Genomic DNA, 25,629 nt, shown 5'->3' with positions numbered 1-25,629 from the left:
ACTTTTCTTGATTTACTTCCATCTATCCCATCTCTGTGCTAGCAGTGAATGGTACCACATAATTGAAAGAGGGGCTGATTCTGAAACCATGAAACCTCCTCCAGTAGGCGTAATTTTTGATCATCTGAAGTGCAAAAAAACGACTGAATTTCCTGTATGAGAAAGCAGCCTCTTACGCAGCATCAGTGACAGAAGCGTTGGACTAGGGATACAGAGAAGTTGAATTATAATTATAGAACTACTTTAGCGTTAACCTCTCAGGGAAGAACAAAACAGGCAGATATTTGAAGTTCCTGCTTGACAGCCACAAGCGCTTTGCCTTTAAAAGGATTCATAATCTTACTGGAGAGGAAGGGTCTCGATTCTCACCATGTCCAGAGTCGCGGATCTGTCGAAAATTCGACAAGAGAGAATGAGAGATATACATTTACGGGTGAGTGGATGTATTTGGAGGCTTACTAATACTGATAACGTGTGTTACTGGCAAACTTCTGACAAGAAAAGTGAAATGCGCAAAAAGCAAATGTTTCGAGCGCATCTGTACATACGACTAATAAAACTTGAAACTTGTGGATGTAATTTCAGGATTGGAGACATTATCTTACATTGGTTATAACGATAACGTTTAGATTGCGATCGTCATTGCAGAAGCACGTAGGCAATTTTCAGGAAGTTTGCGCAATATGGAGATACTTTACAAAAGCAAGTGGCGCGCTTGGCAATGATGCTGCGCATATGGTGACAACTGGTCTGGGTACGCTGGAAGCCTATACATGTTCATCACCTTTTTCTGTTTGGTCATGATTCCCCAAAAATAGTCGAGACTAGGTGTCTGAGTTAGAGAAAGTTTGTTGGGGGTGGGGTGGGGGGTTAGGGATATTTGTGCATCGGTACCCAGAAGTGTTGCCACATACTGGAGAGCAAACATAGTCATTGGAACTACAGTTGTTTCCACATTTGCAGTTTTCCATGTAGGCTATATATAGGCCTATGAGACACCCCTAAAATAAGTTATACCATTAGTGTAACATTTCTGATTAGAAGAAGCATGTACCAGTACAGTATTTTAGTTTTATTTCAGAATTATATATATGAACGTTATACACCATACATAGGCTACAACTACAAAACAACAGTGCATCATGCTACTACCATGCAAGCCTGCGATATTCAAATGACATGTTGCGTGTACCATTTTGCCTCCCAATTAGACTGATTGTGTGTAGGTGTGCACATACTTGGTGTGTGCTGGTTTCAGGGAGTGAGGACTGCATGTGCCCTTAGTTTTGTTAATGTAGTGATCTTGTATGTAAGGGAGGCGTACATGTAGTGTTTGTGTGTATTTGACTATAGCATCGGTTGCCATAGAAATGGCACTCTGTTGGTGTGATATTATCTGCTTTCTCTGGCACAGTGGATGGCGGATGGCTAAGAAAAGCATTGGCTTGCCAGCGCCATATGAACATCACTTTCCTACGGTGGGGTGTGTGTGTGTGCGAATGTATGCCTATTGCATATTTATTGAACATGAACATAGTATTGGGGTCAGTGCCAACTAATCTATTTGTCACTCACACACTACTACAAACTGGACAGTTAGAGGTTTTGTATGTTCAACACAAATTCAGGAGACCCCTATGCTTCGAGTCATTTTGCTGGTGTTCTTGGTTCAAGTTACACGTTCACTCCACTACACTAATCAGACCTGAGTTTAAATAGTATTTGTTTTCTCTTAAATACTGGGAGTGTTTCACAGAGCCTGCCTGGAGTGCATATGGGCTGTGTTTGCACTAAATGGGAGTATTCTTTTGATTCCTTTGCACCAGGCAAGGTCAAGCGATCAAGTATTTGAAAGAAACCAAATACCACCTAGGTCTGTCCCTAATAAAGGCTGAGAAACACTGCCCTAGTATATCAAAGTAAGAAACGCTTATTACAACGCCCGCTGTTGATGTTTTAAAGCTTGGGTGCCCTTATTTGCTATGGTTGTCCCCAGCACTCCTACACACCCTTGTAATTCGAACCCTGATTAAAGCTGCAATATGTAACTTTTGGGACGACCCAACCAAATTCACATAGAAATGTGATTTATAGATCTGTCATTCTCATTGAAAGCAAGTCTAAGAACCTATAGATCTGTTCTATGTTTCGTTTTTGCATCTTTTACTTTCGGTTTTGTACACCAGCTGAAAATTCAATATTTTTGGTTATGGAAAATATATTTGACAGCGGTTTAGATAGTACAATGATTCTCTACACAATGACTGCTTGTTTTGTCACATAAATTGAAATTAGACAAACTATTAGGAAATGGCGGAGTGATGTCTGCATACTACACCTTTTTTAAATAGTAACATTCCAAGTACAATTAGTGACCAGAGTAAAAACCATCATCGTCACTGTGATTCCTTATGTTATTCTTTTGATCGGTATGTATGGTTGTGTTCAACTTAACCAAATGAAATAGGAATACTTCCTACAGTACAGGAGTGAGGTGGGAGGGATATATTGCAATCTATAGCACACAGGGGAAACTGTGTAGGAGAATGTGTGTAGGCGTGAATGTGTTTGAACGAGAGGACCGAGGGCGAAGGACAAAGCTTGAGAGTTAGAACGAGAGGACCGAGGGCGAAGGACAAAGCTTGAGAGTTAGAAATAAAGAGTGAGAGAGAGGGATGGAGAAAGATATAGTGTGAGATACAGAGAGATGGAGGATACGACTTCCGTAGAGAGCAATGACTCTGGTGCATTAGAGAGTTGAGTGTGTGAGGTTGGAGGCACACACACACACACACACGCACTCACACACGCCAATATTAGACTGACTCCTCGTTATCTTCTTGTCCCTCTGTATGGTATGTCGATCAGGGAGACTAAACTTGAATCCACCTCAGGCTCTGCTTTGCCCAGCATCCCTCCAGAGGACAGAAACCAGGCTACAGGGCCACCTCAATCCACACAGCGGTTACAGATCCTTAATCTGGAGCGTACGCACACACACAAATTTGATGTTGATACACATAACAACACACAGGAAGCATGGAAATTTTAGGAAACACACACACTGTATAATAGAGGTGTGAAACATACTTTTGTTGTGTGTGTTTGCCGTTGCTTTATCAGTGACTCAGTGAAGTAGACAGGTGGAAGACTATAAAATGAATCCCCCTATAGACTCTGTCCATATTCTCATGTCTTTCTCAGTGTTATCGTCCTGACACCTTTTAATGACAGCACAAACTAACTTCTATATCTGTCTCTCTATCTCACCCCATCTATTATTTCACTCCCTGATGTATTGCTCACTTTATTGTCTAAGCCAATTCTACAGGACTAGGCTGTATATTGAGAGAGAGGTGTGCTTTGCCTCTGACTCATCAGAAATGACTAATTTTAAACTTCATTGGTATAGTTATTCTCTATTTCCTATAAAACTGTTAGTGCTTTGCATAGCTGCATTAAAATAACATTTAACTTCAAACAGGTGCACAAACATTGACCAACAATTATGGACAGTACAGATGTAGAGGTTTGGAAAACCTGGTCCAGCATATCAAAGTCAACCCTGAATTTCATGGGTCACCACTGAGGTGATGATGCCAAAATGTAATGGTAGTATTGGCAAATGTTAACTTTTGGACATCACTATGCCGACTGCTGCTATTTTGAACTAATTTCTCTTGCAATATACATTTATCTCAGTGAGACAAACCTATATAAATAAAGTTTAAATAAAAAGAATGAACTGTATACAGTACCAGTCAAAAGTTTGGACACACCTACTCATGCCAGGGTTTTTCTTTATTTTTACTATTTTCTACATTGTAGAATAATAGTGAAGACATCAAAACTATGAAATAACACATATGGAATCATATAGTAACCAAAAAGTGTTAAATAAATCAAAATATATGTTATATTTGAGATTTTTCAAATAGCCACCCTTTGCCTTGATGACAGCTTTGCGCACTCTTGGCATTCTCTCAACCAGCTTCACCTGAAATGCTTTTCCAACAGTCTTGAAGGAGTTCCCACAAATGCTGAGCACTTGTTGGCTGCTTTATCTTCACTCTGCGGCCCAACTCATCCCAAACCAACTCAATTGGGGTTGAGGTCGGGGCATTGTGGAGGCCAGGTCATCTAATGCAGCACTCCATCACTATCCTTCTTGGTAAAATAGCCCTTACACAGCCTGGAGGTGTGTTGGGTCATGGTCCTGTTGAAAAACAAATGATAGTCCCACTAAGCCCAAACCAGATGGGATGGCGTATCACTGCAGAATGCTGTGGTAGCCATGCTGGTTAAGTGTGCCTTGAATTCTAAATAAATCACAGACATTGTCACCAGCAAAGCACCCCCACACCATAACACCACCTCCTCCATGCTTTACGGTGGGAAATACACATGCAGAGATCATCCGTTCACCCACACCGCGTCTCACAAAGCCACGGCGGTTGGAACCAAAAATCTCTAATTTGGACTCCAGACCAAAGGACACATTTCTACCAGTCTAATGTCCATTGCTCATGTTTCTTGGCCCAAGCAAGTCTCTTCTTCTTATTGGTCTCCTTTAGTAGTGGTTTCTTTGAAGCAATTCAACCATGAAGGCCTGATTCACACAGTCTCCTCTGAACAGTTGATGTTGAGATGTGTCTGTTACTAGAACTCTGTGAAGCATTTATTTGGGCTGCAATTTCTGAGGCTGGTAACTACTGAACTTATCCTCTGCAGCAGAGGTAACTCTGGGTCTTCCATTCCTGTGGCGGTCCTCATGAGATGAAGTTTCATCATAACGCTTGATGGTTTTTGCGACTGCACTTGAAGAAACTTTTAAAGTTCTTAAAATGTTCCGTATTGACTGACCTTCATGTCTTAAAGTAATGATGGACTGTTGTTTCTCTTTGCTTATTTGAGCTGTTCTTGCCATAATATGGACTTGGTCTTTTACCAAATAGGGCTATCTTCTGTATACCTTGTCACAACACAACTGATTGGGTCAAACGCATTAAGAAGGAAAGAAATTCCACAAATGAACTTTTAAGGCACACCTGTTAATTGAAATGCATTCCAGGTGAGTGTGCAAAGCTGTCATCAAAGCAAAGGGTGGCTATTTGAAGAATCTCAAATATAAAATATATTTTGATTTGTTTAACACTTTTTTTGGTTACCACATAATTCCATATGTGTTATTTCATAGTTTTGATGTCTTCACTATTATTCTACAATGTAGAAAATTGTAAAAAAAAAATTAGAAAAACCCTTGAATGAGTAGGTGTGTCCAAACTTTTGACTGGTACTGCAAGTAGTCTCTGGATAGATTCAGAGCAGTGTTTCTCAACTCCTGTCCCCATAACCCACATGTTTGTTCCAGCCAAGCACTAACACACAGTTCAACCTGATGTGACGAATAATCTACTCATTAAGTCTTGCTTTGTCAACCAGACAATTTATCAGGTGTGTTAGTGCTGTGTGGACTATGAGATGGTAGAAAACACCATGAAGGTCATTGTCTAGACATTTACCACTCTGAAATATTTATTATGACATGGCAAACTACAGTCAATCTGGCTAGCTTGGGTTCCTCTTTTATTGCAAAGTTCATGTGATCATCACAAGGCGTTCTCCAATTTGCTTCTCAATATCAGCCTTCTGTAGAAAAACAGCGGAAACAGAGAAAAGCAACAGAAGGCAATGATCGAGAGAGTGGGGGGTAGTGAGTGAGAAGGTGGAGAAAGACAGTGAAAACACAGACATCTATTGTGTTGCATTCTAGGCCTATGTTGTGTGAAGTGCTGGAAGTCTTGTCTCCTCTCTCTCTCTCTCATATATTAACATCCTCTCTCTCATATATTAACATCCTCTCTCTCATATATTAACATCCTCTGCTGGTCATCGCTGTCAGCAAATTCTGACCGGTTTTGTAAATGCTTTTACTTTTACAGTGACATTTGTTTTTGAGACCTACCCACACATACTGATCTCACACACAGAGAATCAAGAGTCTAACTCTCACCTTTATCCTCAATTATTTCATACTGAATACAGAAAAACTTTTGACCTCAAATGAGAACTGCACAAGTGCGGTTTTGTGGTGACCTCCCTCTTTTGCCGCTGTTGCCTTAGCAACAGCTCGCCTTGCCCACTTTAGCCCCAAAAGAGGAAGCCTTCCCTGTCTACTTCCTGTACAGGATGTCAACATGGCAACAGACATAAGGCTCTCCCTCCCCTGACATACAGACAAAAATACATTATTTGGCACAACTCTAAAAGGATGGGAAGACATTGTTAACCCTTTACAGCTGCTTGAACAAGCAATCCCAACACTGAGGAAATTGTACAGGTTCAATGCGGCGGTGACTACTTTTAGTTTCTAAGAAGTCAGCAATTTATGTTGCAGAAAGTTCTGCTTTATCAGACTGGTCCCAGAAGACACTGAACATTGCTCATGCTTCTCTCACAGGAACACACTGGGGTTTTTAGTTAGAGGTAGTATCAGCTATTAAGTTAGTTGTCAGGGCAACTATGGCCTGCCTGGTCAAGGTAGCTATGGTTACAAGATGATTGTGGACATTGCATTAGGAAATCCTCATTAACGATGGAACATTAAGATGATAACAATGGGGTGTGTGACGGATCCGGGGGGGAACTCCCTCTTTAGCGTTTGTGATTCTCCCTTTTGGTAATCTACTTTTGACACCTCAGAGGGCTACTGGTAACGCATAGATTTTGCTTCTGTTTGCTGTTGTCACGAACTGTATGCTTTCTACCAACATGTTGCTTTAAGGTATTGATGCAATCTAAAAGGCCTCTTTTTAAAAGTGGAAGATTAGGAGGATTAAGGGAAGTTCTGACACACAATTTAAACTTTGACCTGTCCACCTTATGTCAACGGTGCCATTGTATGTCATCAGTGCATTCTGCTTCTCCTTTTTTTCATTTCCTCCCAGAATAAGGAGAAGGAGCGCATGAGGGAGAGGGAGAAGGAGGCGCGGGACAGGGAGGCGCGCTACAGCAACGGGCATCTCTTCACCTCCCTCACCGTGTCAGGGACCACCCTCTGTTCAGCATGCAACAAGAGCATCACTGCCAAGGAGGCCCTCAGCTGCCCCAGTGAGTACTACTAATACTACTACAAATTAATACAACTACTAACACACACACACACACACACACACACACACACACACACACACACACACACACACACACACACAGCACCCCTATAGTGGCCCTTAACTGTCCCAGTAAGCCTTGCCTACCCACCACATCCTTCAGATACAGACCTGAGCTACACAGCATGTGTACCTCAGCAAACCAAAAGAGCACCTCTAAAACATACCACACCCTGTACCTCTCTAAAACCCTAAAACGCTTTACAAAAATGCAGCATAATCTATCAGAACATACATTGTCACATCACTCTATAGTGGCAGAATATTGAGGGACTACCAAAGGGAACAACCTACACTATACCATTCCTTTACAACCAAATCAACCTGTTAACGGGCCAAACAAGCTACAACACAGTAATAAACGGCAATGTGACTATCAATTCCATTTAAAATAGTTATATTATGAACATTGATCTACATGCAGTCAGATAATGGGTGAGAGTTGGAGATGGAGAGCTTCACACCCACTCATAAACACCTCTCCACTGCCATCATCACAGCCAAACTGGCCTAGAAGGAGCTGCAGCCCAATGTGTTTTCATTACATTTGATTTAACTGACAAAGATTGTGCTGGAATATATTTTCGTTTGTGTCTTATTCTAAGTATTTATTTTGAAATATTTACATTATAGGAATACATTTTGACAAACATTTCACACACAAATATAGACACAGTCCTGCACGTGTCCCCCCCCACCCACACACACACACACACACACACTCCCTTTCCTGTTATGCCTTTATACTTCACTTTTTCTGCTGGGTAGCATTTCTTCATTTCTCAACCAAACCTTATAACAAACAGTCCCTGTGTTGTCAGGACTCCATGCCCCTGTACACAGATAATAGCCCTGGTGTTGTGTCAGAACTGTGCACCCTGTGCTGGCCTGCACCAGGCTCTGCTCTGATCTGTGTCGGTGGCAGGTGGTAACCACTAATGTAGCCAGACGCTAACTCGGTACCTTGCAGGTTCTTCCTATTTTGAGGGGGAGTTATAGGTCAAAGGTTACTGTTTTTGTTTTAGTCTCATGGCGTTGTTCAAATTCCTAATACTAAATTATGAAATATGGAAATGCATTCACGGTAACACTTAGGGGTTGGTAAGGAGGTGGTGAATACCATGGATGCTAGTACACTTACACTTACCAGATTTAGTTTGGCTTGATTTCACTGCACCAAATCAAACCGGTTAATAAGTCAAAGCAGTCTGGATTGCCTTCTTCAGTGTGTAACCCTACTAATTTAAGTAGGCTTTAAGTCCAGATTTGGGTCAGAGAAGTGTTAAGGGCGGGCGGTGGAGGACCAATGAAACTGGGTTAGAGGGTTCCTAAACCCCCCTAGGTCTCTCCTCCCCTCCGCCAGTTGTGTCTATACCCTAACGTCCTGTTCACAAACCCTGCACAGGAAATGAAACAATGGCCACAAACAAGGCAGGGGGGATAAGTGCAAGATGGGGGAGAGGGAAAGAGAAGTGGGAAGAGAGAAGGAGATCCTCACCATATATTAAAAGTGCTCCATATTCGATAAAGGTTGACAATATAAAACAGAGGAACAAATTGAGAGAGACAGAAATATACATATAGAGTAGGGGGGACATTTAGAGTGAGGGCAGAGTGAGTGAGAGGAGAGAAAGAAAATGTTAGAAAGAGTGAGTCACGTGTGTTTTCTTTTTCTCACAGCCTGCAGTGTAACCATCCACAACCGCTGTCGAGACACGTTGCCCAACTGTACCAAAATGAAACAGAGGGTAAGAAATAAGAGGATATATAGTATTTGATACACTGCCGATTTTGCAGGTTTTCCTACTTACAACGCATGTAGAGGTCTGTAATTTTTATCATAGGTACACTTCAACTGTGAGAGACGGAATCTAAAAAAAAAATCCAGAAAATCACATTGTATGATTTTTAAGTAATTAATTTGCATTGTATTGCATGACATAAGTATTTGATCACCTACCAACCAGTAAGAATTCCGGCTCTCACAGACCTGTTAGTTTTTCTTTAAGAAGCCCTCCTGTTCTCCACTCATTACCTGTATTAACTGCACCTGTTTGAACTCGTTACCTGTATAAAAGACACCTGTCCACACACTCAATCAAACAGACTCCAACATCTCCACAATGGCCAAGACCAGAGAGCTGTGTAAGGACATCAGGGATAAAATTGTAGACCTGCACAAGGCTGGGATGGGCTACAGGACAATAGGCAAGCAGCTTGGTGAGAAGGCAACAACTGTTGGCACAATTATTAGAAAATGGAAGAAGTTCAAGATGACTGTCAATCACCCTCGGTTTGGGGCTCCATGCAAGATCTCACCTCGTGGGGCATCAATGATCATGAGGAAGGTGAGGGATCAGCCCAGAACTACACGGTAGGACCTGGTCAATGACCTGAAGAGAGCTGGGACCACAGTCTCAAAGAAAACCATTAGTAACACACTACGCCGTCATGGATTAAAATCCTGCAGCGCACGCAAGGTCCCCCTGCTCAAGCCAGTGCATGTCCAGGCCCGTCTGAAGTTTGCCAATGACCATCTGGATGATCCAGAGGAGGAATGGGAGAAGGTCATGTGGTCTGATGAGACAAAAATAGAGCTTTTTGGTCTAAACTCCACTTGCCGTGTTTGGAGGAAGAAGAAGGATGAGTACAACCCCAAGAACACCATCCCAACCGTGAAGCATAGAGGTGGAAACATCATTCTTTGGGGATGCTTTTCTGCAAAGGGGACAGGACGACTGCACCGTATTGAGGGGAGGATGGATGGGGCCATGTATCGCGAGATCTTGGCCAACAACCTCTTTCCCTCAGTAAGAGCATTGAAGATGGGTCGTGGCTGGTCTTCCAGCATGACAACGACCCGAAACACACAGCCAGGGCAACTAAGGAGTGGCTCCGTAAGAAGCATCTCAAGGTCCTGGAGTGGCCTAGCCAGTCTCCAGACCTGAACCCAATAGAAAGTATTTGGAGGGAGCTGAAAGTCTGTATTGCCCAGCGACAGCCCCAAAACCTGAAGGATCTGGAGAAGGTCTGTATGGAGGAGTGGGCCAAAATCCCTGCTGCAGTGTGTGCAAACCTGGTCAAGACCTACAGGAAACGTGTGATCTCCGTAATTGCAAACAAAGGTTTCTGTACCAAATATTAAGTTCTGCTTTTCTGATATATCAAATACTTATGTCATGCAATAAAATGCAAATGAATTACTTAAAAATCATACAATGTGATTTTCTTGATTTTTTTTTAGATTCCGTCTCTCACAGTTGAAGTGTACCTATGATAAAAATTACAGACCTCTACATGCTTTGTAAGTAGGAAACACTGCCGATTTGGCAGGTTATCAAATACTTGTTCTCCCCACTGTATGTATGTATGTGTGTGTGTATATATATATATATATATACTATATATATATACACACTATATACAGTGCATTCGGTAAGTATTCAGACCCTTTCACTTTTTCCACATTTTGTTACGTTACAGCCTTATTCTAAAATGGATAAAATAGTTTTTTTCCCTCATCAATCTACACACAATACCCCATAAGACAAAGCAAAACAAGGTTTTTTGAAATTTTAGCAAATGTATTCAAAATACAAAACTGAAATATCACATTGACGAAAGTATTCAGACCCTTTACTCAGTACTTTGGTGAAGCACCTTTGGCAGCGATTACAGCCTTGAGTGTTCTTGGGTATAACGCTACAAGCTTGACACACCTGTATTTGGGGAGTTTCTTCCATTCTTCTCTGCAGATCCTCTCAAGCTCTGTCAGACTGGATGGGGAGCATTGCTGCACAACTATTTTAAGGTCTCTCCAGAGATGTTCGATCGGGTTCAAGTCCGGGCTCTGGCTGGGCAACTCAAGGACATTCAGAGACTTGTCCCGAAGCCACTCCTGCGTTGTCTTGGCTGTGTGCTTAGGGTCATTGTCCTGTTGGAAGGTGAACCTTCGCCCCAGTCTGAGGTCCTGAGCGCTCTGGAGCAGGTTTTCATCAAGGATCTCTCTGTACTTTTCTCCGTTCATCCATCCCTCAACCCTGACTAGTCTCCCAGTCCCTGCCACTGAAAAACATCCCCACAGCATGATGCTGCCACCACCATGCTTCACCATAGGGATGGTGTTGGCCAGGTGATGAGCGGTGCATGGTTTCCTCCAGACGTGACGCTTGGCATTCAGGCCAAAGAGTTCAATCTTGGTTTCATCAGAACAGAGAATCTTGTTTCTCATGGTCTGAGAGTCCTTTTTAGGTGCCTTTTGGCAAACTCCAAGCAGACTGTCATGTGCCTTTTACTGAGGAGTGGCTTCCATCTGGCCACTCTACCGTAAAGGTCTGATTTGGTGGAGTGTAGCAGAGATGGTTGTCCTTCTGGAAGGTTCTCCGATCTCCACAGAGGAGCTCTGTCAGAGTGACCATCGGGTTCTTGGTCACCTCCCTGACCAAGGCCCTTCTGCCCCGATTGCTCAGTTTGGCCAGGCGGCCAGCTCTAGGAAGAGTCGTGGTGGTTTCAAACTTCTTCCATTTAAGAGTGATTGAGGCCACTGTGTTCTTGGGGACCTTCAATGCTGCATAAATGTTTTGGTACCCTTCCCCAGGTCTGTGCCTCGACACAATTCTGTCTCTGAGCTCTACGGACAATTCCTTCGACCTCATGGCTTGGTCTCATAGCAAAGGGTCTGAATACTTATGTAAATAATGTATTTCTGTTTTTGTTTTTTTATACATTTGCAAAAATGTCTACAAACCTGTTTTCGCTTTGTCAGTATGGGGTATTGTGTGTAGATTGAGGGATAAAATAATAATAATAATCCATAATAGATAAGGCTACAACTTAACAAAATGTGGAAAAAGGGAAGATGTCTGAACACTTTCCGAATGCACTGTACATATGTGTGTTCACTGTACACAGGTCTTCCTACTTACAAAGCATGTAGAGGTCTGTAAGACCTGCACAAGGCTAGGATGGGCTACAGGACAATAGGCAAGCAGCTTGGTGAGAAGGCAACAACTGTTGGCGCAATTATTAGAAAATGGAAGAAGTTCAAGATGACGGTCAATCGCCTTCGGTCTGGGGCTCCATGCAAGATCTCACCTCGTCACCTCATCAATGATCATGAGGAAGGTGAGGGATCAGCCCAGAACTACACAGCAGGACCTGGTCAATGACCTGAAGAGAGCTGGGACCACAGTCTCAAAGAAAACCATTAGTAACACACAGTAGCGCACGCAAGGTCCCCCTGCTCAAGCCAGCGCATGTCCAGGCCCGTCTGAAGTTTGCCAATGACCATCTGGATGATCCAGAGGAGGAATGGGAGAAGGTCATGTGGTCTGATGAGACAAAAATAGAGCTTTTTGGTCCAAACTCCACTCGCCGTGTTTGGAGGAAGAAGAAGGATGAGTACAACCCCAAGAACACCATCCAAACCGTGAAGCATGGAGGTGGAAACATCATTCTTTGGGGATGCTTTTCTGCAAAGGGGACAGGACGACTGCATCATATTGAGGGGAGGATGGATGGGGCCATGTATTGCGAGATCTTGGCCAACAACCTCCTTCCCTCAGTAAGAGCTTGAAGATGGGTCATGGCTGGGTCTTCCAGCATGACAACGACCCAAAACACACAGCCAGGGCAACTAAGGAGTGGCTCCGTAAGAAGCATCTCAAGGTCCTGGAGTGGCCTAGCCAGTCTCCAGACCTGAACCCAATAGAAAATCTTTGGAGGGAGCTGAAAGTCTGTATTGCCCAGCGACAGCCCCGAAACCTGAAGGATCTGGAGAAGGTCTGTATGGAGGAGTGGGCCAAAATCCCTGCTGCAGTGTGTGCAAACCTGGTCAAGACCTACAGGAAACGTGTGATCTCCGTAATTGCAAACAAAGGTTTCTGTACCAAATATTAAGTTCTGCTTTTCTGATATATCAAATACTTATGTCATGCAATAAAATGCAAATGAATTACTTAAAAATCATACAATGTGATTTTCTAGATTTTTTTTTAGATTCCGTCTCTCACAGTTGAAGTGTACCTATGATAAAAATTACAGACCTCTACATGCTTTGTAAGTAGGAAACACTGCCGATTTGGCAGGTTATCAAATACTTGTTCTCCCCACTGTATGTATGTATGTGTGTGTGTATATATATATATATATACTATATATATATACACACTATATACAGTGCATTCGGTAAGTATTCAGACCCTTTCACTTTTTCCACATTTTGTTACGTTATAGCCTTATTCTAAAATGGATAAAATTGTTTTTTTCCCTCATCAATCTACACACAATACCCCATAAGACAAAGCAAAACAAGGTTTTTTGAAATTTTAGCAAATGTATTCAAAATACAAAACTGAAATATCACATTGACGAAAGTATTCAGACCCTTTACTCAGTACTTTGGTGAAGCACCTTTGGCAGCGATTACAGCCTTGAGTGTTCTTGGGTATAACGCTACAAGCTTGACACACCTGTATTTGGGGAGTTTCTTCCATTCTTCTCTGCAGATCCTCTTAAGCTCTGTCAGACTGGATGGGGAGCATTGCTGCACAACTATTTTAAGGTCTCTCCAGAGATGTTCGATCGGGTTCAAGTCCGGGCTCTGGCTGGGCAACTCAAGGACATTCAGAGACTTGTCCCGAAGCCACTCCTGCGTTGTCTTGGCTGTGTGCTTAGGGTCATTGTCCTGTTGGAAGGTGAACCTTCGCCCCAGTCTGAGGTCCTGAGCGCTCTGGAGCAGGTTTTCATCAAGGATCTCTCTGTACTTTTCTCAGTTCATCCATCCCTCAACCCTGACTAGTCTCCCAGTCCCTGCCACTGAAAAACATCCCCACAGCATGATGCTGCCACCACCATGCTTCACCATAGGGATGGTGTTGGCCAGGTGATGAGCGGTGCATGGTTTCCTCCAGACGTGACGCTTGGCATTCAGGCCAAAGAGTTCAATCTTGGTTTCATCAGAACAGAGAATCTTGTTTCTCATGGTCTGAGAGTCCTTTTTAGGTGCCTTTTGGCAAACTCCAAGCAGACTGTCATGTGCCTTTTACTGAGGAGTGGCTTCCATCTGGCCACTCTACCGTAAAGGTCTGATTTGGTGGAGTGTAGCAGAGATGGTTGTCCTTCTGGAAGGTTCTCCGATCTCCACAGAGGAGCTCTGTCAGAGTGACCATCGGGTTCTTGGTCACCTCCCTGACCAAGGCCCTTCTGCCCCGATTGCTCAGTTTGGCCAGGCGGCCAGCTCTAGGAAGAGTCGTGGTGGTTTCAAACTTCTTCCATTTAAGAGTGATTGAGGCCACTGTGTTCTTGGGGACCTTCAATGCTGCATAAATGTTTTGGTACCCTTCCCCAGGTCTGTGCCTCAACACAATTCTGTCTCTGAGCTCTACGGACAATTCCTTCGACCTCATGGCTTGGTCTCATAGCAAAGGGTCTGAATACTTATGTAAATAATGTATTTCTGTTTTTGTTTTTTTATACATTTGCAAAAATGTCTACAAACCTGTTTTCGCTTTGTCAGTATGGGGTATTGTGTGTAGATTGAGGGATAAAATAATAATAATAATCCATAATAGATAAGGCTACAACTTAACAAAATGTGGAAAAAGGGAAGATGTCTGAACACTTTCCGAATGCACTGTACATATGTGTGTTCACTGTACACAGGTCTTCCTACTTACAAAGCATGTAGAGGTCTGTAAGACCTGCACAAGGCTAGGATGGGCTACAGGACAATAGGCAAGCAGCTTGGTGAGAAGGCAACAACTGTTGGCGCAATTATTAGAAAATGGAAGAAGTTCAAGATGACGGTCAATCACCTTCGGTCTGGGGCTCCATGCAAGATCTCACCTCGTCACCTCATCAATGATCATGAGGAAGGTGAGGGATCAGCCCAGAACTACACAGCAGGACCTGGTCAATGACCTGAAGAGAGCTGGGACCACAGTCTCAAAGAAAACCATTAGTAACACACAGTAGCGCACGCAAGGTCCCCCTGCTCAAGCCAGCGCATGTCCAGGCCCGTCTGAAGTTTGCCAATGACCATCTGGATGATCCAGAGGAGGAATGGGAGAAGGTCATGTGGTCTGATGAGACAAAAATAGAGCTTTTTGGTCCAAACTCCACTCGCCGTGTTTGGAGGAAGAAGAAGGATGAGTACAACCCCAAGAACACCATCCAAACCGTGAAGCATGGAGGTGGAAACATCATTCTTTGGGGATGCTTTTCTGCAAAGGGGACAGGACGACTGCATCATATTGAGGGGAGGATGGATGGGGCCATGTATTGCGAGATCTTGGCCAACAACCTCCTTCCCTCAGTAAGAGCTTGAAGATGGGTCGTGGCTGGGTCTTCCAGCATGACAACGACCCAAAACACACAGCCAGGGCAACTAAGGAGTGGCTCCGTAAGAAGCATCTCAAGGTCCTGGAGTGGCCTAGCCAGTCTCCAGACCTGAACCCAATAGAAAATCTTTGGAGGGAGCTGAAAGTCCGTATTGCCCAGCGACAGCCCCGAAACCTGAAGGATCTGGAGAAGGTCTGTATGGAGGAGTGGGCCAAAATCCCTGCTGCAGTGTGTGCAAACCTGGTCAAGACCTACAGGAAACGTATGATCTCTGTAATTGCAAACAAAGGTTTCTGTACCAAATATTAAGTTCTGCTTCTCTGATGTATGAAATACTTATGTCATGCAATAAAATGCAAATGAATTACTTAAAAATCATACAATGTGATTTTCTGGATTTTTGTTTTAGATTCCGTCTCTCACAGTTGAAGTGTACCTATGATAAAAATTACAGACCTCTACATGCTTTGTAAGTAGGAAAACCTGTAAAATCGGCAGTGTATCAAATACTTGTTCTCCCCATCTATCTATGGAAGGGTGTGAGAACCAAGAGCCTCCGAGGTTTTGTATTGAAGTCAATGTACCAAGAGGAGGACGGAAGCTAGCTGTCCTCCGGCTATACCATGGTGCTACCCTACAACAGAGTGCTGTTGAGGCTACTGCAAAACAGTGTGTTTTAATCAATTATCTGGTGACGTGAATATATTTAGTATATTTTTTCAATGTTTTACTATTTTTAATTTAATGAAATTCACTGAGGAGGATGGTCCTCCCCTTCCTCCTCTGAGGAGCCTCCACTGGTTATGTTGGATTTGCCCCAAACATAACACTTTGTATTCAGGACAGTTAATTTCTTTGCCACATTTTTTGCAGTTTTACTCTAGTGCCTTATTGCAAACAGGATACATGTTTTGGAATATTTTTATTCTGTACAGGCTTCCACTCTGTCATTTAGGTTAGTATTGTGGATTAACTACAATGTTGTTAATCCAGCCTCAGTTTTCTCCTATTACAGCTATTAAACTCTGTAACTGTTTTAGTCACCACTGGCCTCATGGTGAAATCCCTGAGCGGTTTCCTTCCTTTTTGGCAACTGAATTAGGAAGGACGCCTGTATCTTTGTAGTGACTGGGTGTATTGATACACCATCCAAAGTGTAATTAATAACTTCACCATGCTCAAAGGGATATTCAAGGTCTGTGTTTATTATTTTTACCCATCTACCAGTAGGTGCCTTCAAAAGCGAGGCATTGGAAAACCTCCCTGGTCTTTGGTTGAATCATGTTAAACACTATTATTGGACCAGAGAGTGTCCATGCAACTTATTATGTGACTTGTTAAGCAAATGTTTACTCCTGAACTTATTTAGGCTTGCCATAACAAAGGGGTTGAATACTTATTGACTCAAGAAATTTCAGCTTTTCATTTTTCATTAATTTGTAAAAATGTCTAAAAACATGATCACACTTTGACATTATGGGGTATTGTGTTTAGGCCATTGAAACACAATATCAATTTATTCCATTTTAAATTAAGGCTGTAACACAACAAAATGTGGAAAAGTCAAGGGGTGTGAATACGTTCTGAAGACACTGTATACAAGTATGTAATAATATGTGGTATATGATATTGAACTGTACTCTGTAACCACAGCAACAGAAGATGGCTCTCATGAGGAACAACTCATCTCTGCAGAACGTGACCCTTCGTACCAAAAGTCAGTACATGCAAACACGTGCGCACTCTACACACTTCAAATTATTTTTTACATACGCAAAGAAAAACGTTTTTTCCACTATTGAACTAGAATGTAATAACAATGTCAGTTTTGCAATTGAGCAAGAGTTACTGTAGTTTCACTTTTGAACTCTGAAATTGCATCTGATTGCATCTGTGGAGACTCCTTTTTCACTATGAGTGTTTCCCTTTTACAATATTCCACTATATTCCTCTTCTCCTTCCTCCTCTATTCCCTCCTCTTCTTCCTCCCCCTCTTCCTCCTACTCCTCTTCCCCCTACTCCTCTTCCCTGTCCTCCTCCTTTATCTACTCCTCGTTAGCCCCCATGATGAGGGAACGCCCCAGCTCAGCCATCTACCACTCTGACAATCTCTGCCAATCCCTGCTGGGCTCACGCCGCGGACGCTCCGGCCTTTCCCTCTCCAAGAGCGTCTCCACCAATAACATTGCAGGGTGAGCGCCGCCACCGCCTGCTCATTGGCCAAAGCACAAAAAAGGGGAGGTTACGAGGGAAACCACAGGCAATGTTGTCATTGACATTAATAGTGACATCATGCCTATATATGTCTGCCACATATACACTTTTCAGTAGAAATGAAAGTCCCACTCACTAATTAATATATATATATGTATGTATGTGTATATATATATATATATATGTGTGTGTGTACATGTACAGTCGTGGTCAAAAGTTATGAGAATGACACAAGTATTGGTCTTCACAAAGTTTGCTGCTTCAGTGTTATGGTCCCCTGTAGCTCAGTTGGTAGAGCATGGCGCTTGCAATACCAGGGCTGTGGGTTCGTTTCCCACAGGGGGCCAGTATGAAAAATGTATGCACTCACTAAATGTAAGTCGCTCTGGATAAGAGCGTCTGCTAAATGACTAAAATGTAAACGTAAAATGTTATGAGATATTTTTGTCAGATGTTACTATGGTATACTGAAGTATAATTACAAGCATTCCATAACTGTCAAAGGCTTTTATTGACAATTACATTAAGTTTATGCAAAGAGTCAATATTTGCAGTGTTGACCCTTCTTTTTCAAGACCTCTGTAATCCGCCCTGGCATGCTTTCAATTAACTTCTGGTCCACATCCTGCCTGATGGCAGCCCATTCTTGCATAATCAATGCTTGGAGTTTGTCAGAATTTGTTGGTTTTTGTTTGTCCACCCGCCTCTTGAGGATCGACCACAAGTTCTCAATGGGATTAAGGTCTGGGGAGTTTCCTGGCCATGGACCCAAAATGTCGATGTTTTGTTCCCCGAGCCACTTAGTTATCACTTTTGCCTTATGGCAAGGTGCTCCATCATGCTGGAAAAGGCATTGGTCATCACCAAACTGTTCTTGGATGGTTGGGAGAAGTTGCTTTCGGAGGATGTGTTGGTACCATTCTTTATTCATGGCTGTGTTCTTAGGCAAAATTATGAGTGAGCCCACTCCCTTGGCTGAGAAGCAACCCCACACATGAATGGTCTCAGGATGCTTTACTGTTGGCATGACACAGGACTGATGGTAGCGCTCACCTTGTCTTCTCCAGACAAGGTGTTTTCCAGATGCCCCAAACAATCGGAAAGGGGATTAATTAGAGAAAATGACTTTACCCCAGTCCTCAGCAGTCCAATCACTGTACCTTTTGCAGAATATCAGTCTGTCCCTGATGTTTTTCCTGGAGAGAAGGGGCTTCTTTGTTGCCCTTCTTGACACCAGGCCATCCTCCAAAAGTCTTCGCCTTACTGTGCGTGCAGATGCACTCACACCTGCCTGCTGCCATTCCTGAGCAAGCTCTGCACTGGTGGTGCCCCGATCCCGCAGCTGAATCAACTTTAGGAGACGGTCCTGGCGCTTGCTGGACTTCCTTGGGCGCCCTGATGCCTTCTTCACAACAATTGAACCTCTCTCCTTGAAGTTCTTGATGATCCGATAAATGGTTGATTTAGGTACAATCTTACTAGCAGCGATATCCTTGCCTGTGAAGCCCTTTTTGTGCAAAGCAATGATGACGGCACGTGTTTCCTTGCAGGTAACCATGGTTAACAGAGGAAGAACATTGATTTCAAGCACCACCCTCCTTTTAAAGCTTCCAGTCTGTTATTCTAACTCAATCAGCATGACAGAGGGATCTCCAGCCGTGTCCTCGTCAACACTCTCACCTGTGTTAACAAGAGAATCACTGATATGATGGCAGCTGGTCCTTTTGTGGCATGGCTGAAATGCAGTGGGAATGTTTTTTGGTGATTAAGTTCATTTTCATGGCAAAGAGGGACTTTGCAATTAATTGCAATTCATCTGATCACTCTTCATGACATTCTGGAGTATATGCAAATTGCCATCATCAAAACCTGAGGCAGCAGACTTTGTGAAAATTAGTATTTGTGTCATTCTCAACTTTTGACCACGACTGTATATATATGTGTTTGTGTGTGTGTGTGTGTGTGTGTGTGTGTGTATATATATACATGTGTATGTATACATATATATACATATATGTATATATGTATATGTATATATACACATATGTGTGTGTGTGTGTGTGTGTGTGTGTATAGATATATATATATATCTATATACACGGTGCATTCGGAAAGTATTGTTGTGGAAATTCTAAAAAATAATGAGGAGAGACAAGGTCAATCACCAATCAGGATATTACTTTATTAATAAGGGAGCAGGTCACAACACAAACACATGAATATAGTGAGTGCGCTGCAATAATGAGGCTGGCCGAGAGTTCTGACATACAAAGAATACAAAGGTATTTTATAGCAAAGATACAACTTCTCAGTCTACATGACAAACAGCAGATGTGTGGAATGGGTCAAAAGGTTAGGATTTGTATGAAATAAATGAATAATTCACAGAAGACAGTATCTGCTGTGAAGACTGTTCTTATTGTATGCAAACCAGAGTTTGGCCCCTAAAACAAGGTTCCTCTCATCATTATCCATACCCAAGCCATCTCCTCCCTTTTACTCCCAGTATACAAACACCAACCCATCCTATGGAATGCAGGCTCCCTCTCACACACCACTAATCATAGAATGGAATGTGGCTGTTGGTTTTATCACCTAGCCATTACTTAATCAGTTGCCAGCCCAAGCTTCAGAGGCTCCTCTCAGTTCACACAGACACAGGAGAGAGTTCTAAGAACCATATTCTATTGCATAAAACAACCATTTTGATGCATAAAGAGTATTAAACATAATATTATAATTGTTCTACCATAGTACTCAGACCCCTTGACTTTATCCACATTTTGTTACGTTACAGCCTTATTCTAAAATTTATTAAATTAATGTTTTTCTTCATCAATCTACACACAATACCCCATAATGACAAAGTGAAAACAGATTTGTAGAAATTTTTGCAAATGTATTAAACTTAAAAACAGAAATACCTTATTTGCATAAGTATTCAGACCTTTTGCTATGAGACTCGAAATTGAGCTCAGGTGCATCCTGTTTCCATTGATCATCCTTGAGATGTTTCTACAACTTCATTGGTAAATTCAATTGAGTGGACTTGATTTGGAAAGGCACACACCTGTCTATATAAGGTCCTGCAGTTGACAGTGCATGTCAGAGCAAAATCGAAGCCATGAGGTGGAAGGAATTGTCCGTAGAGCTCCGAGACAGGATTGTGTCGAGGCACAGATCTGGGGACGGGTACCAAAAAATGTCTGCAGCATTGAAGGTCCCCAAGAACACAGTGGCCTCCATCATTCTTAAATGGAAGAAGTTTGGAACCACCAAGACTCTTCCTAGAGCTGGCCGCCCGGCCAAACTGAGCAATCTGGGGAGAAGGGCCTTGGTCAGGGAGGTGACCAAGAACCTTATTGTCACTCTGACAGAGCTCTAAAGTTCCTCTGTGGAGATGGGAGAATCTTCCTGAAGGACAAGCATCTCTGCAGCACTCCACCAATCAAGCATTTATGGTAGAGTGGCCAGACGGAAGCCCATCCTCAGTAAAGGCCACATGACAACCCGCTTGGAGTTTGCCAAAAAGCACATAAAGGACTCTCAGACCATGAGAAACAAGATTCTCTGGTCTGATGAAACCAAGCTTGAACTCTTTGGCCTGAATGCAAAGCGTCACGTCTGGAGGAAACCTGGCACCATCCCTACAGTGAAGCATCATGTTGTGGGGATGTTTTTCAGTGGCAGGGACTGGGAGACTAGTCAGGATCGAGGGAAAGATGAACAGAGCAAAGTACAGAGAGATCCTTGATGGAAACCTGCTCCAGAGTGCTCAGGACCTCAGACTGGGGCGAAGGTTAACCTTCCAACAGGACAACGACCGTTAGCACACAGCCAAGACAACGCAGGAGTGGCTTCGGGACAAGTCTCTGAATGTCCTTGAGTGGCCCAGTCAGAGCCCGGACTTGAATCCGATCTAACATCTCTGGAGAGACCTGAAAATAGCTGTGCAGCGACACTCTCCATCCAACCTGACAGAGCTTGAGAGGATCTGCAGAGAAGAATGGGAAAAAACAAAACAAATAAAGTTGTGCCAAGCTGTATCGTCAGACCCAAGACTTGAGGCTGTAATCGCTGCAAAAGGGGTCTGAATATTTTTTACTTTTTTTTGTCATTTAGCAGACGCTCTTATCCAGAGCGACTTACAGTTAGTGAGTGCATACATTATTTTTTTATTTTATTTTTCATAATGGCCCCCAAACCTGCTTTTTTGTAATAGTCACTGATTTGGCTTTCAAGTATGTCTATGAAAATTCAAATTTCGTTCAACATTTAACCAGAACCATGCATAATGCACATTCACTAATAATTACCAACTTCTTGTAATAGGCATTATAGAAAATTTACACAGGTCTCCATATAAACAATCTCTCAAGCACAAGCCCACGTGCTACTGAGTAGCCAGCTAATCTTTATATTTAAAGTCTGGCCAACTTGGATGTATTTGCTAGCTAACAAGGTAGAACAGTTGAATTGTTATGAACACACCCTTCTGTCTGTCTCCAACTGTTTGAACAGCATGCTAGCCTGTCCACTTTGTTCATATGTTGAACTCAAGTGGACTACCTTATTTCTCAGAATGAGAACAAGTAGCCAATTCCTTATATAACTGCTCATTGCACATTTATAAAACACAGACTAGACAGCTAGTATAACAGTCTGTGGCTAAAATGCTGCTAGCGGTACATGGTAACGCAATACCACGTGCGACAGAAACTGAGCATTAGTTTTCCAGAATCAATGTTCATTGATACTCTCGTTTTAGTAGGGTCTGCTCTCTGCGCAATTTGAGGAGCTGAGACATAAAAAGGGTATCGTTAGAAAGGTTAACTTCTCCTCTATTACAGTAAAATAATGTCTCAATGTGTTTCGGTGTCCATATGACCGGTTCTGTTGGACCAAACTTCAAATGCAAGTAGTGAGTTGAAACCGTTTGTTGTCAGAGAGGAAGAAGTGATCTTTCGTCTTTGTTGTTGTGAGTGGCAGGTGGAGGGGCTTGGTGTCTGTGTGCAAGTGCGAATGTGTACACAGCACAGAAGGAGCAAAGGAGACGAGACCAAAAAGACAAAAGCTCATAAAAACGAATAAAATAACATTAGGACCTCGATTCTTGCGATACAGGCATTTGGAACATCACGCTAAAACATAAATTAGAATGAATCAAATTAATTACATATATCGCCCAACCCTAATTCAGCCTTCTATTCCATCTGTCTGCAACAAACGTTAAACATTGTATCAACTATCAACTGGGTCCTGCCCGAAGCTCACGCTATAGCAAACTTACACCATTGTATAAACTATTCTGGGCCCTCAGAGTTTGCTGCACCAGTGAGCTCCGGACCAGGGCCACTGGAAAACATGTGGCAAGGCGACATTTGCCATAGCACTTTTCAATCAGAGTCATGGAAATCACAGGCTGCAGGCTCTTTGTATGTGTTGTCCATGGGATGGACCACGGTAATTATTTGCTAGGATAATAATTACTTGTCAATAAATTAAATGTAATGCAATTGCAATCCGGGTTATATGTTAAAATCCTACGCACTGCCGACATTATTACGCATATTAATTGATAATGATGGAAAATAAGATATGCAAGATATTTGAATAGATATATATTTTTAAATAGTTATATAGAGAGGTGACAGCATTGGAAATGCTTTTGGCGGTTAATCTGCTTCTGTTTTGTGCATGGCACTGTGTGCTGTTTTCAATGGATGGGTCCTGGCCTCTCGGGCCCTAGGGATCCAGAGGGATGTGGGTGGGATGCCGATCACTGGGATGACGGCTCAACATGGGATGGGGAGGGGCTTTAGCGGGGGAATTATTGGTGAACAATTGAAGGGATACTTAGTAGCAATGCAAATATCATGGTACAGCTATATGGACACTCAATCATTACGGTATTTTTTATTGGTAAATTTACAAACATATATAATGATAAATAGACTTGAAACTTGTATCTCATTATGGTGTATGGTGAAATAAGTATAGCCAGTTATAATTGTAATGGCTTAGCTGATAATAACAAAAGAAGAACAATATTTACATGGCTCAAAGAGAAGGAATATAATATCTATTGTGTACAGGAAACTCATTCAACAATTCTAGATGAAGTTGCGTGGAAAAAGGAATGGGGGGGGGGCGAAATATACTTCTCCCATGGGCAAAGAAATTCAAAAGGGGTGATGATATTAATTTATAGTAATTTCGATCCGAATGCACCAAATTATTTTTTTATCTTCAACATAGGAATGCTACCAAAAATAATTTAAAGAAACTGGTTACAATTGACGGAGTAACCCATGATTCACCAAATTATATTTTGAAGGAGGAAACAAGGTACTTTAAGCAAATGTTTTCGTTTCAGTCGCCTACATCTCCTCTAACGGAAGCTAATTGTAGAGATTTTTTTTCTATTGATAATGTAAAATTAACAGCCAAACAGAAAGACTCATGTGAGGGTGAAATTACAGAGGAGGAACTTCTGGATGCAATTAAAGACTTTAAGTCCGGGAAAACTCCAGGGTTGGATGGCATACCAGTCGAAGTATACCAAACCTTTTTTGATATACTAAGAGGACCGTTATTAGCATGTTTTAACCACACCTATGTAAATGGTAGATTATCTGACACTCAAGAAGAAGGTCTGATCTCATTACTACTGAAACAGGATACAAGTGGAAAATATAAAGATCCAGTCCATTAAAAAAATTGGAGGCCCCTTAAACTTCAGTGTTGTGATGCAAAAATTCTAGCAAAATGTATAGCGCATAGAATTAAAAAGGTATTGTCGGATATTATTCATTCTAATCAGACAGGTTTTTTACATGGAAGATACATTGGAGATAATATAAGGCAAGTTTTGGAAACAATAGAACATCTTGGAAAATCTGAGAAACCAGGCCTGCTATTCATAGCAGACTTGTAAAAGGCATTTGATAAAGTACGACTGGGGTTTATATATAAATGCCTGGAGCATTTGAATTTTGGTGAATCTCTTATAAAATGGGTCAAAATCATGTATAGTAACCGTAGGTGTAAAATAGTAAATAATGGCTATTTCTCAGAAAGTTTTAAACTGTCAAGAGGAGTGAAACAAGGTTGTCCACTATCGGCATATCTATTTATTCTGGCCATCGAGATGTTGACTATTAAAATCAGATCCAACAATAATATCAGGGGATTAGAAATCCAGTGCTTAAAAACAAAGGTGTCATTGTACGCTGATGATTCATGTTTTCTTTTAAATCCACAACTAGAATCACTCCACAGCCTCATAGAGGATCTAGATACATTTTCTAACCGCTCTGGATTACAACCAAATTATGACAAATGTACTATATTACGTATTGGATCAATAAAAAATAAAAAATGTACATTGCTATGTAGTTTACCAATAAAATGGTCTGATGGTGATGTGGATATACTCGGAATACATATCCCAAAGGAAATAAATGATCTCACTTCAATAAATTATAATAGAAAGTTAGCAAAAAAAGATAAGATCTTGCTACCATGAAAAGGTGGGTGCCTGTCAATTTGTGGAAAAATCACCCTGATTAACTCTTTAGTATTATCCCAGCTTACCCATTTGTTTATGGTCTTGCCTACGCCTAGCGAACAGTTTTTTTAATTACAGTGAGGGAAAAAAGTATTTGATTCCCTGCTGATTTTGTACGTTTGCCCACTGACAAAGACATGATCAGTCTGTAATTTTAATGGTAGGTTTATTTGAACAGTGAGAGACAGAATAACAACAAAAAAATCCAGAAAAACGCATGTCAAAAATGTTATGAATTGATTTGCATTTTAATGAGGGAAATAAGTATTTGACCCCTCTGCAAAACATGTCTTAGTACTTGGTGGCAAAACCCTTGTTGGCAATCACAGAGGT

General features: G+C 42.0%; 1 protein-coding gene across 1 annotated transcript in view; it reads left to right on the top strand.

The window, feature by feature from the left end:
* Positions 1 to 253: 253 nt before the first annotated feature.
* LOC311126884 (rho guanine nucleotide exchange factor 2-like) overlaps positions 254 to 25,629 on the top strand; it is a 76,395-nt gene continuing 51,019 nt past the window's right edge. The window contains exons 1-5 of the mRNA XM_084158574.1: positions 254 to 433; positions 6,948 to 7,110; positions 8,853 to 8,920; positions 17,166 to 17,229; positions 17,572 to 17,704. Of these exons, the coding sequence (XP_084014700.1) occupies positions 371 to 433; positions 6,948 to 7,110; positions 8,853 to 8,920; positions 17,166 to 17,229; positions 17,572 to 17,704 (491 nt within the window). The 5' untranslated portion in view covers positions 254 to 370. The remainder of the gene's footprint in view (positions 434 to 6,947; positions 7,111 to 8,852; positions 8,921 to 17,165; positions 17,230 to 17,571; positions 17,705 to 25,629) is intronic.

This window comes from Coregonus lavaretus, assembly GCF_964263955.1.
Source record: "Coregonus lavaretus genome assembly, chromosome: 3".
NCBI classification, from domain to species: domain Eukaryota; kingdom Metazoa; phylum Chordata; class Actinopteri; order Salmoniformes; family Salmonidae; genus Coregonus; species Coregonus lavaretus.
The sequence above is the reverse complement of the archived record's forward strand: the minus strand, read 5'-3'. Positions and strand labels throughout refer to the sequence as shown.